The following is a 16,543-nucleotide window of genomic DNA, read 5'->3' on the forward strand; positions in this document are numbered from 1 at the left end:
TCCCTGAAATATTTCCTCAAAAAAAAAAAAAATTCTATGAAAAACTGCATGTTAAAAAGGATGAAACCAGTTGCCTTCTCTCCTCACCCCAATAATTCAGTGGAGGACAGCGAGCCTCCTGGTTGGGTGGCCATCAGCAGGGCAGACCCAAGTACTGCTGGAGCACAAACCTAGTGCTTGAGATACATTATGTATGGGGAAGTTCCTTGCTGAAATGTCGTACAGAAGCTGCAAAGCTCTTTGGAAATCTAGCTGTGAGAAGCATGCTAAAAACCCAGTACTAATCCAAATCATATGGTTAAGACTTCATTTAGCTATTTAAAAAACAGGAGCAATGTCCAGTATGCGCCTGAAATGCTCGATGTCTTCCCCCACCCGCCCTCCCACTTCCCCATTTTATTTATTCCTGCTCCAAGGACACTTTCTGCTGTGTTATGGTCCATTTGATTTAGCAACCCATAGCTCCTAAAGATTTTGCATTGCTTGTATTTAAATCCACACCAAGAAGCTCAAGGATATATATATATTCTTGTACCTGATACTGCTTAGCACAAATCCAGCTGCTAACCAAGAAGTGGAAAGTGTCCAACTGACCTTTGCATCTGATCCAGCCTTTCACACAAGGACCAAAGGCAACAGCAAGATATTTTGGGACGAGGACAGGAAGTTAGCTTGGTGTGTCCTTCCCCAAACACAAACCAACTTCAAAAGGACTGTACTGATGGAGAAGATCCTGTGGACAACCCTCTGGTGCATGGCCCTTTGTGGCAACAGCCAGGGACAAAACATGTTCCTGGCTTCCCGAGACCTAGGACAGAGCCCCAAGCCTTACTTGCATCTGGCAGTTGACCAGGACGCGGCTGAGCTCCCCTTCTTGGTGTAGTTGTGTTTAGCTGGAGACAGGGGCATGACATGACTAAGTGGTTTATGAGGAATTAAAAAATAAAAGTCACTATTTAAATAGACAAGATGGTAGCTAGAGAGAGAACAATATTACATAATGGATGTACTTTATTAATGAATTCAGACTTAAGACAGGCACTGCTTGTGCAAACTGAACATCAGTACACATATACGCTTTATATTCATGTTCATGGCAACTGAAATTCTGGGATTTTGAATTTTAAAATACAAACGAAGAAACCCATTGTATGTAGTTTGAAGTATTACAGCGTCATTACAGAAGTAGTTCAGCAGTAGCAATAACAAAGTACTCAGTCACTACAAAAAGCAGATCTTCCGATAATAAACAGCCATATCATTCTTAACATGCTTTAGTAAATGCAGGGATAAGCACGGCAAGCTGCCTTATAAAGCTGTGGTTCTGCCGTGTCACAAAATTGCTCAGAGCAGATGCAAAGGCAGAAGTCCCACACCTGCAATCCCATCCATGTAACAACAAGGGATACACCTACCAATAACACTTACCTTAAAAAGTTTTCACTTTAAACCCTTCTTGATGAAGGCCTCAGAACTAGGGCAGCCCCAGGGAATGTACTGAGGCAGTTTCTGCAGCTCAGCTGATGGCCAATAGCTCAATCCCTTTGGATCATGAGACAGAATCTGCACACCAGTTTGGATTATTTTTAAAAAATCTTCTACTAAATTGTAAAACGAAGGACCAAAAATGTAATAGCTCAAGAGACTTTGCAGATAGTTAACTAGATGGAGTGGGGGAAAAGCCAGAACAAAAGAAAAGAGGGTCATTCCAGCTTTCCTTGAATTATTGAAGCTATCAAAACAATATAACAAATATTGTGCACATGACAGTAGAAAAATTACAGGATGTTTACCAACTCTTCAACTAATTGAGCTGGAATGGTGTTTTAGGGAGAGACTGACGGGTCAGATAAACAGTCCCAGCGTGCACGACCTGAAGGGACAATATGGAGACTACACTATAGAAGGTGTGTGGGTGTCAAGCAGCAGTTTGAAAAGACTTATAAAACTTGTTGCTCAGACATCCATATCCATATGGAAGCTTCACAGGCGGCCAGTTAGTGCCACATTTAGTATCCTACACAGCGCGGGGATATGTCCAATGCACCTGTGGGGGAACCACAGTGACCACTAGTAAGGCATGGTTATGGTTTTCTGAATTTCTCTGGACAAGATGGAGGGAAAACCTTATGTATTTTTCTTGTAAGGATGTTACTAGGAAAACTATGGCTGGAAACCACACTTATTTTCTTCCAAAAGTTTTGGCTATTTCTAGGCTAGATAGCTCAGTGTGTGCAAGACTAAATTACAACACCGGTATATGTATGAATAGCATGGTTGTATTTTGGGGCACAATTTAATAAAAAATATCAGAAATCTTTCTCCCCAGTAGCTGTGAGAGCCACACCTGAATCTTACTTTCTACTGATCATGTTTGTCCTGTCCCAGTGTAATTAAAGCATCCACAGTCTAGGCCGTTATGAGCTCTATTGTCTAATCAGGCTAAAATACCACATAGCTCTATTTTTTACGTTTCAGTTTATCTTCACAGTAATCCCCACAATGCTGCGGGACCATGCTATGAATAGAACAGTTCTGAAATGCAGTCAACAGACGTTTCCATGTTACTCCAGGGAAGGCAGAGATAATTATTTTAATTGTCCCCAGTTTGCTCTTCTGTCCATAATCATAGTTTGGAGTTTATAAATAACAAAGCACGATTTTAAAAACCCAAACAAACCCCTCAATTACAACACAGTTCCTGAGATAATTAACTCTCCAAATGTGGCTGTGTAGAAAGGAACCAAAACTACACTGCAGAAGCCCATAACATACAGATGTGCGTAAGCAGAGCAAAGCAACAGGATGGAAAACGTCACCAGGAAAATAAACTCTCTCATCATTATTTCACTGCTTTTTACCTAAAAAACACAATGGCCTATTGTCTTGATTCAACCTATTGTTCTGTTGCATTTTTTGTTATTGAAGGAACCAACAGTCAGTCAGTGAGAGTTTCCTGAGGAGCAGCAGCTTGAAAAAGCTAAATGCAGTATCCTGTGCCTAAGGCTTGTTTTGCGGCAGATTTAGGAAAAAACAGACAAGGTAAGTCACTGAGGTAAATTAAAGCACACGATTTAGGATTTAACTTGTTAGTATAGCACCTTCAAATAGAAGCACACTCCAGTTTTACAAGTATGGTGGTTAAAAGCTGCAAAATGAAGCAGAACAAAGCTCTGCCCTGTTGCATCCTTGCTCGATGGACATTCCTCTGTTGTTACTGGGCGTTGTGTACTGCCAGGGACTGGACAAGAAAAACTCTAGGTCAGGAGCCAGCCCAGCGGGAGGCTTCATTAGCCATGAACAGGAGCAAAACAGGGCTTCAGAAGGAGCAGTGGCCTCGCTGAACAACCAGCTTCACCATAAGCAGCACATAATCAGCTGGACAGCCTGTAACACACTTTGCATAGAGAGAGACCTATGGGTATAAGACAGCTATGGCTGAAGTGTTTCAAATGATCTTTGCCCAACAAGGAAACAAATGATATATTAAAAACCTTTTATAAAATACATGGTCTGTTCTTTCCCTGCTTAATATCTTCCTTGCTTGAAGCTTGGCTGTTGCCCAAATGCATCCAGAGCAACACTTGATGATAACTCAAAAATGTGCAGTTAATCTGTGTGTAGTTTCAGCTCCTGAATGCCAGGAGCAAAAGTGTAATTTTCAGAAAGAAATAGGCTTGATCACACAGTATAATCATGTTTACGCAAGTTTTCAGATGGCCAAGATGAGGCAAATACTTCTGTAAACTCTTCTGAGAAAAGACGAAAACTCTAACATGAAAAATTTCTCTCTTTTTTCAGTGCCGTTTTATCCACAAACAAGCATAAGCCCCAGTAGAGACCTTCCTGCACTACAGCGAGAAAAACTTTAGCTTGGTTTTTTTTTTTTTAACCTTACAGCTATATTTCATCATAAAAACTAGTTTGAAGAAAGAGTAAACTTTTGCTCTTTGGTCTATCTTGACATTCCTCCAGAGACACATAACAGGAATATTTCAGATTCATTTTTGTCTCCTACTTGCAGGAAACAGGAAAGTTGCAGTACTTAATTTCCAGGCTTCTGAAATGAGAAAGATAAAGAACTTATACATTGAAACAAGGCAACTTTGCTCTCTTTAAAGGAAAAAAAAAAATAAGAGAAGCATCACAACCTAAAAGCAGTGGTTTAGTGAAATTGGATATTTTTTCCTTAACCATAATAAACAAAAACAATTAGCTATGGCGCATGTACCTCCCATTTATTATCTGTGTAACCCTACTAGGTGAGAAACAAAAATTTGCACTCCTATTCCAGTATGATACAGATTTTAGACTGTACATTATTGTAGTAATTGCTGCTGACTGAAAGCCAATACTGTGGAATGCGACTAAAAGAAGTCAGTTTTTTGTTTCATGGGATCAATTTTGTGGATGCAAAGGAAAGGTCTTCAAACACCTTCTATCCGTATCTGAATGAATTAAGATGAAAACATCTAACAAATAGTTTGCAATTTTAGGACATCGGTTTTGGTGTCCTCCCCTCATGGCTTCTTTACGTCCATGACAATGCTCACAGTCAGAACTCTTGGATTTCGCTCACATTCAGAAAAGCTCTGAGGGTGGCAAATTACCCGTGCTGTGCATTACAATCATTTTGATGCTCTGCCAATTTTGAAGAGGAGACGAGTGCAAGAATATATCTGGAACTGTGGACAGCCATGGCCTTACTAAGTCACAATCAACTGAGAAAAACAACCACCCCTCAACATCAACCCAGATACCCAAAGCCAAACTGGCACAGTTAGAGCAGGCACCTGATGATGATGATTAAATTAGAGGGATCCTTAGAACTCACAAGGGTCCTTAACAGACTTTAGTTTTGCAGAGTGGGCCAGGTTCATAAATTCCCTTCACTGTGCAAATAATACTCTTGTAAAAAAAAAAAAAAAAAAAAAAAAAATTCTTCCTTCTGTAAACTTGTCTTCATGTAAGTCTTATTCTGACTGGTGCTATCTATAGACAGCTCCTAAGGACACAATTTCAACTTTCTTAGTGTATGAGCTGGGTAGTATAATTTAAATAGGATAGTGGCCAGTGATGAAGAACTAGCCAGACTCCTTTGGGTTCATTTCCAGATATTAATGTTTCAGTTTTTTAATAGAGCACGTTGCTCCTACAGAGCGATGGTAATATTGTGTGTTCCATGTATTAGCTATTTGTCAACAGAAAAAAAACTAAGCCGACTTTTTTGACAAATTTTTTGCTTGTATGACTTTTTAGAGTATATTCAACTGACCGGTATTCTGCAAATTTTTGTAAGAACTATCATCTGCTCCATTAACTCAGTGAAGTTGTGGAGAAAAATCAGAGGGGCTAATGACATCCAATGTTTCAGTTCAGTAAGAGCCCCACACAGCTACCCTAGCAGCAGGAACTTTTGCCTGTATCTCTTTCACAAGTCTCATGAAGCTACGCATTGCAGAGAAGGATATGAACTGCACACTAACACAACTGTTCTCAGCTCTGCACACGTGTTTATAATGAAACATCTGCAGCTCTTCCACAAATCTCTAAATATTTTTCAATTACCACATCTTAAAGATTTGAATCAGTTCTAATGAGTTGGCACAATATCATATTACTAGAAATTTTACATTGTACACTAAAACCCTAGGAAAATAATTCAAACCAAGTGGAAAAAAGAAAAAAAAATCCCTCAATCTGCCCTCATAGAAACAAACCCACAAATACCTCAAAGTGTAGTAGTATCAGCTACAGTGTGGGTTCACTTCAGTGAATGTGTGAAAGCAAAGAATACTACTAAACTTCTCTACAGAAAGTTGGGAGTAAAGATTATACAGGAATACCGTTTCTCTATTTATCCAAAGTGAGAAATGTACAAATCTAGCACATGAACCAGGTGAATTTTAGAGCTGATGAACACTGACTACCTTGTGTGGTGCTCACTGGGTATTACAATACTCTCAAAGCATTTATTTAGATTGTTAGAGGTAGGAACACAGCTTAGTATGTGCCTATATTGATGAAAGATATATACAATCAAGCTGTTCTTTTCTTTAAAAGGCTTAAACTTACTGAATCATTCATCTCTCTGATGCCACCAATACCTCCATAATGCAATTAAAATAATTTATTAACAGTGGGATGTATATGCTATTTCCTAGCTGACCATTATGTATTTCTGACTTTGGTAGCTGTTCTTTTTACATCTGAGAAAACACCACCACTGACTAAAAGCCAAGTTTAACATTTTAATTTCATGCACAATTTCAAATGAAAGACCTTCGCACTTGGAACAGAGTATTTAATGTGCTTAATTATCATTGTTCTTCAAAACTCACCAATCCATGGTTTGGATGGATTTGTGTAAGACTAGGCAGTAAACACCCAATTAAGCAGGCTATATGAATCTGCATATAGATTTTACATTAGAATTCTACAGTCATTTCAAATGATTCCGAAGTAATTACATGACTGACACATGATGAATCAATATGTATGCATGAAGCCATCGGACATATAATGCATATCAGTAACAAAAATGGGATATATGCCAAGAAGTGGTATGCATAACACTACCCAGCAACAGAATAGTCAGTGATGGTTTGCATATAAGCTAGTAATTACCTGTGCAAGCTGGTTAACTTTCAAACCAACTGCTTTTTACTTTTCTTGACTGGTACACACAAAATGGCAGAATCTATTCTTACCAGACATCATGTGAATGCTGTGACATTCAAGTACGAGCAAGTGAACTTTTAATTTGGTCTGAACAGTAATCTCGCTGGGTTGTGCAAACCTCTCCCCTCTTCCAAACAATCCATCAAAACACAGAAACAGAAAAAGAAAGCTGGTTCTCTCAAACCAGTGTAGGCAAGGATTGCTAGAACAGGGCTGAAGTGCATGGGCACATCTACCTCAAAGCTGTGGCTGATCTGGGGTCCCACCACAGTCCTATTAGCTTAGAGTAATATGGTTGTCCTGTGTAAAAGTAACCGTTTTACTCTTCAGACCAATTTACTAGGGGAAGGGAGAGAGTTAAGTGATGAGAGGAAAGAGTCCCATCACAGATGCACATGATTTGTTTCAGTCAGGGTTACATCCTCTCTTATTCCACTTGTTATCTTACAAGGTTAAAAGGGAGTAGCATGGAATATTTTCATAACAGCTTGGATTTTTAAGTGAGGAACATGCACTACACAAAATTAAAGCAGGACACTGAGAAGATTAAGTGATTAGAGAAGGGGAGGAGGTGGTGGGGGAACTGCAACCTTCAAAGAAAAGGGAGAGAACCCAGCATGAAAAACAGACAGGCTAAGAGGACAGATTTGTGTTTCTGAAATGCTTATTACTATTTGAGAGAGATGACAGCAATGAGGACAAAAAAAAAAACAAACCCAAACATGGAAAAACAAAGCAGAGCTCATGAACAAGCTGAGAAACATCTCCCCTGATACCTAGGTAATGACAGAAACACACTGCCACACGAGAGTAGTATCAAAGATGAACTAGATTATTTCTTTTGAGGTGAGTAACATATGATTTCTTCAGACTGACTTTTTCCATAGCCAAGAGCGGTACAATTGCAGAGCCAACTCCTCCTCATGCCAAACTGACAGAGCCAGGAAATCCAAAAGGCACCATCAATGTGCACCAGCAGTGTACACCAGCAAAGTGCTGGCCATCATTCAGCAAACCAGAAACCCATGTGATAAAGTGCACATTATGAAATATTCCCCCAAATCCCCCCAAACTGTGTGAAGTCTTCAATGAAACTAGGGCCTAGATAAACTCCTGACAACCTTTTATATACGTATTAGAGACAAACATCCTCTTCCAAGCTGGAACAGGAAAATAAAGGCTGTTGACTGACCTGAATTTGGACATCCCTCTCAAAACAATCCTGTCACTTGCTCTGTGATGGGGTCAAGGTCGATGTCATAGAAGCACGGCCTTGTGGGCAGTCCTGGCATCGTGCTCATCTGTGGGAACAATAAAATGAAGTTATACTCGTGCACCTGTAAGCAGATAATCACTCCACCCAGATAAACCTTAGATTAACAGAAAGGCTGGATTGCTCATCATGGACTCAACTGCAGATGTGATCTTCACCACATTTTTTGTTTCTGTTAAAAATGTCAAGCTTAGTACTTTCTCAATTAATTTTTAAGTGTACATTTCTAAAAGACAGGAAAGAGAAAATAAAAGCCACAAAATACAGGCTAGCACAGCAACCTAAGAATAAACTCCTTAACAAAATGAAGACACTTTGGAACTTACTTGCTCCTCAGAATAATTATCCAGAACATTTATCCATTTATATCTACTGGGAAAAATCACACAGCAAAGGGCAAGGACATAACTGCCCAAATTCACCTGGTGATATGAATGTGTTGAACTCAGAGCAGTCCCACAGAAAACCAGAATATAAGAGCAGAATTAATCGCAACGCTTTCCTGACTGATTACTTAACGTAAGAAACAAATTGAAATAGTTCAACTAAACATACATGGATTACAATTGAATCCTAATTTAGTAGTTAGAATTAGCAGGTTGAGATGTGAAGCTAAAGCAACCCAATTATCTCAAACTATGCATAATTAAGATCCTGATCTAGCATAAGACACCAGCATCTGCATACTTTTAAACATGTAAATAGTTTCATGGACTTAAACTACACAGTTAACTATAGCTCTGCTCATGCTACTTATGCTATTATTTACAATTGGCATTTTAGCAGCAAATAAAGGCACGTGGGTGACGTGGAAATCTTGAGGCGCTGGTCCACAATAGCTTAAGCCACTTTAAATCAGAGGTACCCCTGCTTCTCACCTCCCCTGCCTCAGGACTCCCCCCTTCTCCCTTGTGAAGGAGATGTCTGGAGACCAGGTTCAGCAGAATAATGCTATCTTTTGATCTGCTTCATCGTCCCCTGTTTCAGCACCTTGAGCCAGGAGGGGCTTCCCCATCCCCAGTACCAGCACTGGCACAGGGTAAAGGCTATGACTGTGGGGCAGTTTTAAGGCCGGACAAGTTTGGATCAACCTGAACCACTTTGGATTCACACCCTCAGTCTTCCTGAGATGAGAGTTAGAAGCCCTGAATGTCTCACCATATTTCCGCTAAGTCAAGGCACTCTAAAAATAGCATTTGGGCTTAAGGACTCCATAACCCTTTCGATATCTTAACCTCAGAGGTGGAGGATGGCCCTGCTATATTAGGCCCTATATTAATACCCAAAGAGATGAAAGTCCTTACAATCTCTGGAAACAAACCCAGAGTTAAACTTAGCTCCACTGTTTGCTGGCTAAGACCCTTTTAGCATTAAAACTTATTTAATAGATGTCAGATTTTGAGAAACAAAATTTTAGCTGGGGTAAGTCAGCAGAGCTCATTAGAGTTGGTGGTTAGTCTGACCCCAGGAGGTAACCTTCAAACATGGCTGGGTAGAAAAAAAATTTACACTGGCTTGAGTACCAGAAAGACTCCAAACACAATGACCTAAGGAAAGGGTCAGATTGGGGTATGTTTTCATGATGTGAGCTGAAACCCATTGCTGATAGGGGATGGTTTCACCCTGTGAACCCCCGGGATGATTCCGCCTTGGAGCTGGCTCTGGCACTCATCTTACTGCAACCAACCTCATTCAACACACTGAACTGATGAAAACACATGTTTTTGCGGCCAGGGTCGTTCGGCTGATGAATTAAATCTGCTTACTGCATGACCAGATCACCACCAAGCCACTGGCTGCAGGGGAGCAGCCAGAGCACCCCACGACCAGCCATTACCTCCCAGCAGAGAGCACAGAGCCGGGTGGCTTCCTCCCTCAGTCCTCCCTAATTCCCCAAGGAGTACAGCTCAGCTGTGGTGTTTTCTCTGGCCAAAGGCAAGCTCTAACAGGCTCATTGGCCTTCAAAAGAGGGAAAACACATGACCACCATCCTAGCTCCTCCAGAGAGCCAGATTTACAGGCCCTCCTCGGGCTGGAACAGTCTGTATTTCTTTATGTCAACCTGTTCTGCTGCATATTCAGTGATGGAGTTAGCATCTGCCTTACGCTTCAGCTTTGCTCCAAATGCTCATGTAATGTTTCTGTCATGGCAATACAACCGAACTGTAAGATCTTTCCACCACAGTCCTATTTACACAGGAGAGCTCTGCTGCCATTTCAAAGGTTAATCCCATGCAGGGAAGGCAAAGGAGCTCAGGGAGCTCAGTACCGGTACAGCCATCATCTCACTTGAGATCTAGTGCTGAGAAAAAATAATGCAACGAGCTCTTCTAGTGGGCTCAGTACATTTACTCTGTTTTTAAATATAGTCCTTCCTGATCTTTTGTTATTGTACACAGTAGGATTAAAATACAAAATTCTCAGTTTGCATTGACCAAACCCTGCCACTGATCGCATGACATCATTTTATTGGCTGACATTGCCTCAGCATCTTAGCTAAGTACTAAACCACCTTGTTACTATTCTTTATCCGTTGGCCGCGCTAGTTGGACTACTACATCATTAGGGTTACTGAATTATTTTCTGTCTCAGATTCACTCCAGTGTCTGAGTTAATGCTTGACAAGAAACTGCCTTAATGATTTACATCTCACCAGGAGGAGAATGAACAAATTGCCAAAGACAACTTTCTGGTTACTCAGTTCTACATCTCAAAGTAAACTCCCAAATTCCAGGTTCCTTTTTTTTTTTTTTCAGAGGGAGGAATATATCTACAAGCTTGGCCAGTCTTCATTTTCCCTGTATAATAAACCCAAGAATCAGTTTAGGGGAGTTTTTCCTTTTTTAAAAAAAAAAAAAAAAAGTTAAAAATAAAAGTCCTACATGTGTGGTTTGGATTTGGGTTTTTTCATAGGCCCAGTTCTACACAGGTGTAACTCCACTGTATTAACTAATGGAAATCTATGACATCTATAAAATGTGAATATCAAACCAGTTTATTGCCAGTTCAGGGAATATGACTATTTTCATATTAAAAATTTAAGTCAACAAAAGGGAATGAGTTCATCTGAATTAAAATTACTGCTGCGTAAAATGAAGTACAAGACAAAAAAACCCACAGAGGGAACACTTTGGGATGAATACCTATGTGAATTACAGTGCAAAAATAAAATGCGTCCTGTCATTTTCCCCATGGCCCAGACTTCCAAACAGGCAAAGCCGTATAAATTTACGATCATTTCTCTCCACGTTCATTATTTGGACACACAGAGGTAACATGCAGCAGAATCTATCCCTTTTTCATTACTTCAAGGTCAATAGGAGTAGACGGCTGGCTGGCTGAGGAGATTACTTCCAATTATTCCCTCTCCAGCCCTCCATTTCTTTTCTGCAGCCAAAAAGGCAGGAGAGAAAAGAGGGCTCAGTTGGCTGCAAGGCTGAATAGAGGCTTCATCCGACTGGCTTTCCACATGGCTGCGGGCTCAGAATGATCCTCTTGCCTCTCACTGTTTTCCAGGATGCTGAACAGAGGCATTAACAAGTGCGCTCCCAGGCTGGCCTTAACCCCAGCAGCCATGACCAGAAGTCTCCCACTCCCTGCCCTAAGTAACCAGAGCCTAGATTTTTGTGCATGGAGGGGGGCATGCTAATGTGCCCCCCGGCTGCAGCACATACTATACCTGCACAGCGGCTGGCAGACTATCTCTACCTCTTCAAGGCTTTCTGAGATCACTACTTACTAAAATTACTTCATTTCTAAAACTTGAAAAAAGGAGAATGAGCAATGAAAAAGAAAATATGCCTAAAACATAAATCACATTGGTAATTAGCAGGTATGTACAGCAGGAAAAAACCACACAGAAATTTACAGTCATACAGCAGCTTGCTAGGCATCTCATACAATATACACCCATACAAAATATTGCACAGAGATCAGCACAACTCTGCACTCTAATATAACAACATTTGGGTTACGCATTGGCATCTACGCAACATAACACAGTGTGGCTGTGAGAAAAGAGTAGGGTAAGAAGCAGTGAATGACAACATATTATCCACTTAAGACCACAAACTGAATTTAGGTAGCCGAAATAATCATACTTAATTTGACCAAAACTGTTACTATTACACTTCCCCTGGGAGAAGGAGTATACAAGGCGTAAACTTCACACCTTAAGACTTAATGCAATTTATGCAGGGGAAAAAAAAAAGTTTTTTGGATAAGTACAAAGAACTCATCCAGTTGCTGCCCAAAATATATCATTTAGGAATTAATAGGAACTAGTTTTGTAGGAACTCACTGGAATCAACCATTTTCTTTGGAAACTGTGCAACTGTCTACACATCCGTGAGAGCAAATCAACTGCAGAAAGGTGATGTGAAAAATACAGTGCCTATTTATTATTATGGCACTCTATGTTTAGGAGGCAAAAGCAGCAAGTCTTACAGTCAGCTATCCTTTGGATCATTTATGCTCCTGGAAATGCACAACTGGTGGAAGATAAAATACAATTTTAGTTAAGAAAGCCTGAAGGCTGCTGTTATTTATACTAGGTATTTATGATCTTCCAGAAGTTTACTTACATGACTAAACAAAAAAAAAATAATACAAACATAAGGAGCTTCCTTACAAAAGGTGGAAGCCAGTTATTTTTAAGGAAACTATATGAAAGTGGTGTTCCATACTCTCGCCAAGAACACATCCACTGTCACTGGAAGAGTGACTAAGTTGAGCTTCACTGGAGTTTCATTTAAATTATAGTTATGCCTTGACTTGTAATTTTAGTTGGCCATAAGGTCTACGTAACAGTTGCACAGTGTCAAGCACTAAGACTCTGCTAGCCAGGTTTGTTATGGTCCAAAGAGGAACTATGCTGCTTAGCTTCCTTCTTTATCATACAAATGCCTATCAGTGGTTGACATATCCTGCTTTTTACTTCAAGTGTGTATCCATCCATCCATCCCATCTATCTCTCTTTTTTTTTTTTTATTTATCTATATGAAAAAACCTAATGGGACCTGAGATCACCTTAACTGGGTTAGCACAATGGCATGATTTGCAAAACAGATGGTCCTGAGGACTATATCCAACTCATGTTTAGTGTCTCTTTCACCTATAAGATGTGTCTGTTTTACAGACATAGCATGGTTTCTAAACAGAGAAAGAAAACCAGAGGAATCCATACTTAAAGTAGGGAAAACAGATGATTAGAAGATACCAAAAAAATCAGCAAACAGCTTATTGAGGAAAGCTCCCTATTTTGTGGCTTATGGAGTTAACGTTGCATTTGACAAGAAGTGGAAGTAATTCACATTATCTAATTGTATCCTTTTGTTAATTAATCAAGTTAAGACAACCCACAACCATTTCAAACTTGAAATGCTGCAGAACACAGATGTTGTTTCTCAAGAGAATCTAGCATACACGTGACTGCGGATAACTCCTCAATAAAATCTGATGGGGTGAATTGCACATCCCACACTCCCTCAGCAAGAAACAATACAAGAGGAAACTCAAGATTTTTACAAGTAGTGCCATAAACCTGCATGCATTATGTTCAGCGTGCAAGAATTTGTTAGAATCCTGAGGCGCAGCACGAAGGAGCTATGCTTCAGGGTATCAATAACGTTTCCTAGTGTGAGTTAGAGCTCAGAAAGACAGATCCACTACCAGAAATTTGCTCCCCTGCAGTGCATCTGTCAGTCTCAATGCATGCAAAGCTGAAAGGAAGAGCTTTCCTCCCTTCTTCTGAAGAAATCCCTCCAGGTCTCCAACCTTGCCTGCCTTTGGGCACTCTTTGTCTTCCAGTGTCAGGTTACTCCCACTGACACCTGTGGTGCTGGCCAGGCACTGGAGGCTGGCACCAGGGGAATTGCAATCCATGGAGTGGGAGAGGAGAGACTAACAGTCACCTCACTGCACTGCATGACTGGAGAAGTGAGCGCAGATCTTATTACCGGATGCCTTCAGGTCCCTGCACTCTCCATTTTAAACCTATACTTGGAAATTTTTCATGAGACTATCTATGCAGTGAGGGTAGCGGGTAGGACTACAGCACTCTGAAGCATGTGACTGTGCAAATACTTCCAGTGAGTGGTCACTTAGTTCATCTTCAAACTGGACTGTCCTACACCGCACAGAGGCACTCAGTGTGCACTGAAGAGGGAAGCTAGTGCACAAAAATTAGGCAGCATATCCTAAGTATCTCCAGGATCAGCTAGTAGTTTGTTCCACAGAACCGGAAAATTTCCCCACTCTGCAGAGCTACAGAGCTCTATCACTTCTGAAGTAGCTCATGTTTCGAATGACAGAAGAAAAAAAAATTTACATGAAAATGACAGAAAAGAATAATTAAAAGAATAGTATTGCTTGTTTTAGTTAAAAGAAATACAACAGAATTAAATGGCCAAAACAAAATATGCACAATATAGTCTACATACCCACACATATGAGAGAGGGGAACAACACCATAGCAAACACTGAACTGATGCTCAAGTGACCTTTCACCACCTCTGAAAAGCAAACAAACCTCAAACTCTCACATTAGGAAAAGCAGATGCACAATGGAAGCAAGTTGGGGCTTCCTTGGAAAAGTATCAACCTTTAAAAAGAACTAATAAATTCAGCCTTGGAAATGGCAATAGTTTCTAAAAATCTACTTTAATAGCTACATAATGCTTAAGAAAATAGTATCTCATTATTTTTCATTGCCTGAAAATAACAAGGATTTCTAAAAGCAGCTAAGCAATGATCTTTAGTCAGTGTTTAAATAACAGTTTACTTATAAGTTTTAATGAAGATTTACCAAACCTGATGATAGCCAGAGGAGATAAGGAAAGTGAAGCTCATATTTCCTTCTCAGGAAATCTTTAACAAAAAAAGGATCTTGTTGCAATGTATAAGATCAATCACAGTAAGAAACTCAACATATTAGCAGCTTTCAAAATGATCAAAATAATGTTTTAAATGATGCTGATGCTACCCCGACATATGCTGTAGTATTCCTTGCAATAAATGGCTCTGTTTCACTGGCATGCTGACTGATATCAGGTGCAGAAGTCCACCTGGCATCAATTATACTATTATAATTGTCTCTTACTTTAATGTTTCCACATTCTTGGCAATTGTTCGATTTTGTGAAAGGATTTACAACAACAAAATGCACGGACATCGCTCTTCTACTATCAGCATCTGGATGAAGTTATAAAAGTACTGAATATTGAGTTTACAATCCTAACTGACCTTGCTGCCAGGTGCTCAAGTGAAGCAGAAGTAGAATGTGCCCTGTTATATTCTCTGAGGGATTACCAGGACCCTACAAATAACTCATCTTGAGTGGAAATAGCCTGAATCCAAAAGTGATCTCCTGGGCACCCTAAGGAAAAAAACAAAACCCACACAACTGTCCACATCTGTCCAGTACAGCTCTTGGAGAGACCTGTGCATGCATATCCCAAAGGAAGCAGGGGATGAGAGGAATCGGTCAATGCTTGGTTGGCCAAGTTCTTGGTGAACAGGTCAGTGTAATACCACTGGAACTCAAATGTTGCTGTTAGTGACATGCTGAATCACTGAAGACCCAGAACCAGCATTTCACTAGTTATTAAATAAAATATTTAGGCACAGATGTAATCTGTAAAAGAATGAGGAATTTCCCCAATTAAGTAAAACATTTGTGACTCACATATATATGACCACAGTTCCTCTCAGCAGAGTTGTCTTGACTTGTTTTCATCTTAGAATTTATAAAACCATACTTGAAGCAGAAGAAAACGTTCCCCACAATAACAGCACAATGGGACCAATATTGTAAGTTTTACCTGAAAAATACAACTCTCTCTCTCTGAGGTAGCACGTTAGATGGTGTTAGTTCAGTATACTATTTTTTCATACCAACCCCAAAAAACCCCAAACAACCAACCACGTAGGAGATAAAGGGGGAGAGAAAAAACAGAGCTACAAATTCCAGGTGACTTGTTCCAAAACACTTCCCTCCATCTCAGCCCACTCAAATCCATTTTCAGGAGTAATTGCTCCCTTGGCCAAGGCCTACATCCTGATTTTCCTTTCCCTCTTGTGCTTTCGATAGAATCCCTGGCAGAGGATTCTCGCTCGCTGTCTCTTGTACAAAATCACCTCCTCAGGCAGAAGAAATCCTTCCCTCCAGCTCACTCCTGATATCAATGGTTCCCATGGCTGTTCCCATTCTTGACAAGTGTCCAATATATCACACAGTGCTGGAAACATGCCTCTGAGGGAATAAATCTAGAGGATAAAGGTGTTCCTCTTGTGCTGTTTCAGCAATAGGAATATCTGAAGTATCTGATATTTGTCAGTACATAACCCTCCTGCTTTGTCCAGTGCTCAGAACTCCTGGTGAGGAGGAGGTGACCAAGGTTCTGCTGAAAGCAGAGCAGGTTTTGTGGTACTTGGGTAGGAGAGGTCTCAGGTGGACCCATCCCAACTGCCTTGCATTTGCTCAGGGACCGGGCATCCTTCATTTCCTCCAAAACCTGTTTATTTTGTACCAATTGTTTCTCTAGAAGGGCTATTCCTCAAACACTGGGAGCAAGTCCCACTTTGTGCTCT

At 40.3% G+C, this 16,543-nt stretch overlaps 1 protein-coding gene across 4 annotated transcripts in view; it reads right to left on the minus strand.

Moving 5' to 3' along the window:
- Nucleotides 1-987: 987 nt before the first annotated feature.
- MTHFD1L (methylenetetrahydrofolate dehydrogenase (NADP+ dependent) 1 like) overlaps nt 988-16,543 on the minus strand; it is a 160,999-nt gene continuing 145,443 nt past the window's right edge. For all 4 annotated transcript variants that reach the window (XM_075035984.1, XM_075035983.1, XM_075035986.1 and 1 more), the window contains 2 exons: nt 7,874-7,982; nt 988-4,060 (listed from right to left, as the gene is read on the minus strand). In XM_075035984.1, the coding sequence (XP_074892085.1) occupies nt 7,893-7,982 (90 nt within the window). In that variant the 3' untranslated portion in view covers nt 988-4,060; nt 7,874-7,892. The remainder of the gene's footprint in view (nt 4,061-7,873; nt 7,983-16,543) is intronic.

Source organism: Buteo buteo, chromosome 9, assembly GCF_964188355.1.
Source record: "Buteo buteo chromosome 9, bButBut1.hap1.1, whole genome shotgun sequence".
Classification (NCBI taxonomy): domain Eukaryota; kingdom Metazoa; phylum Chordata; class Aves; order Accipitriformes; family Accipitridae; genus Buteo; species Buteo buteo.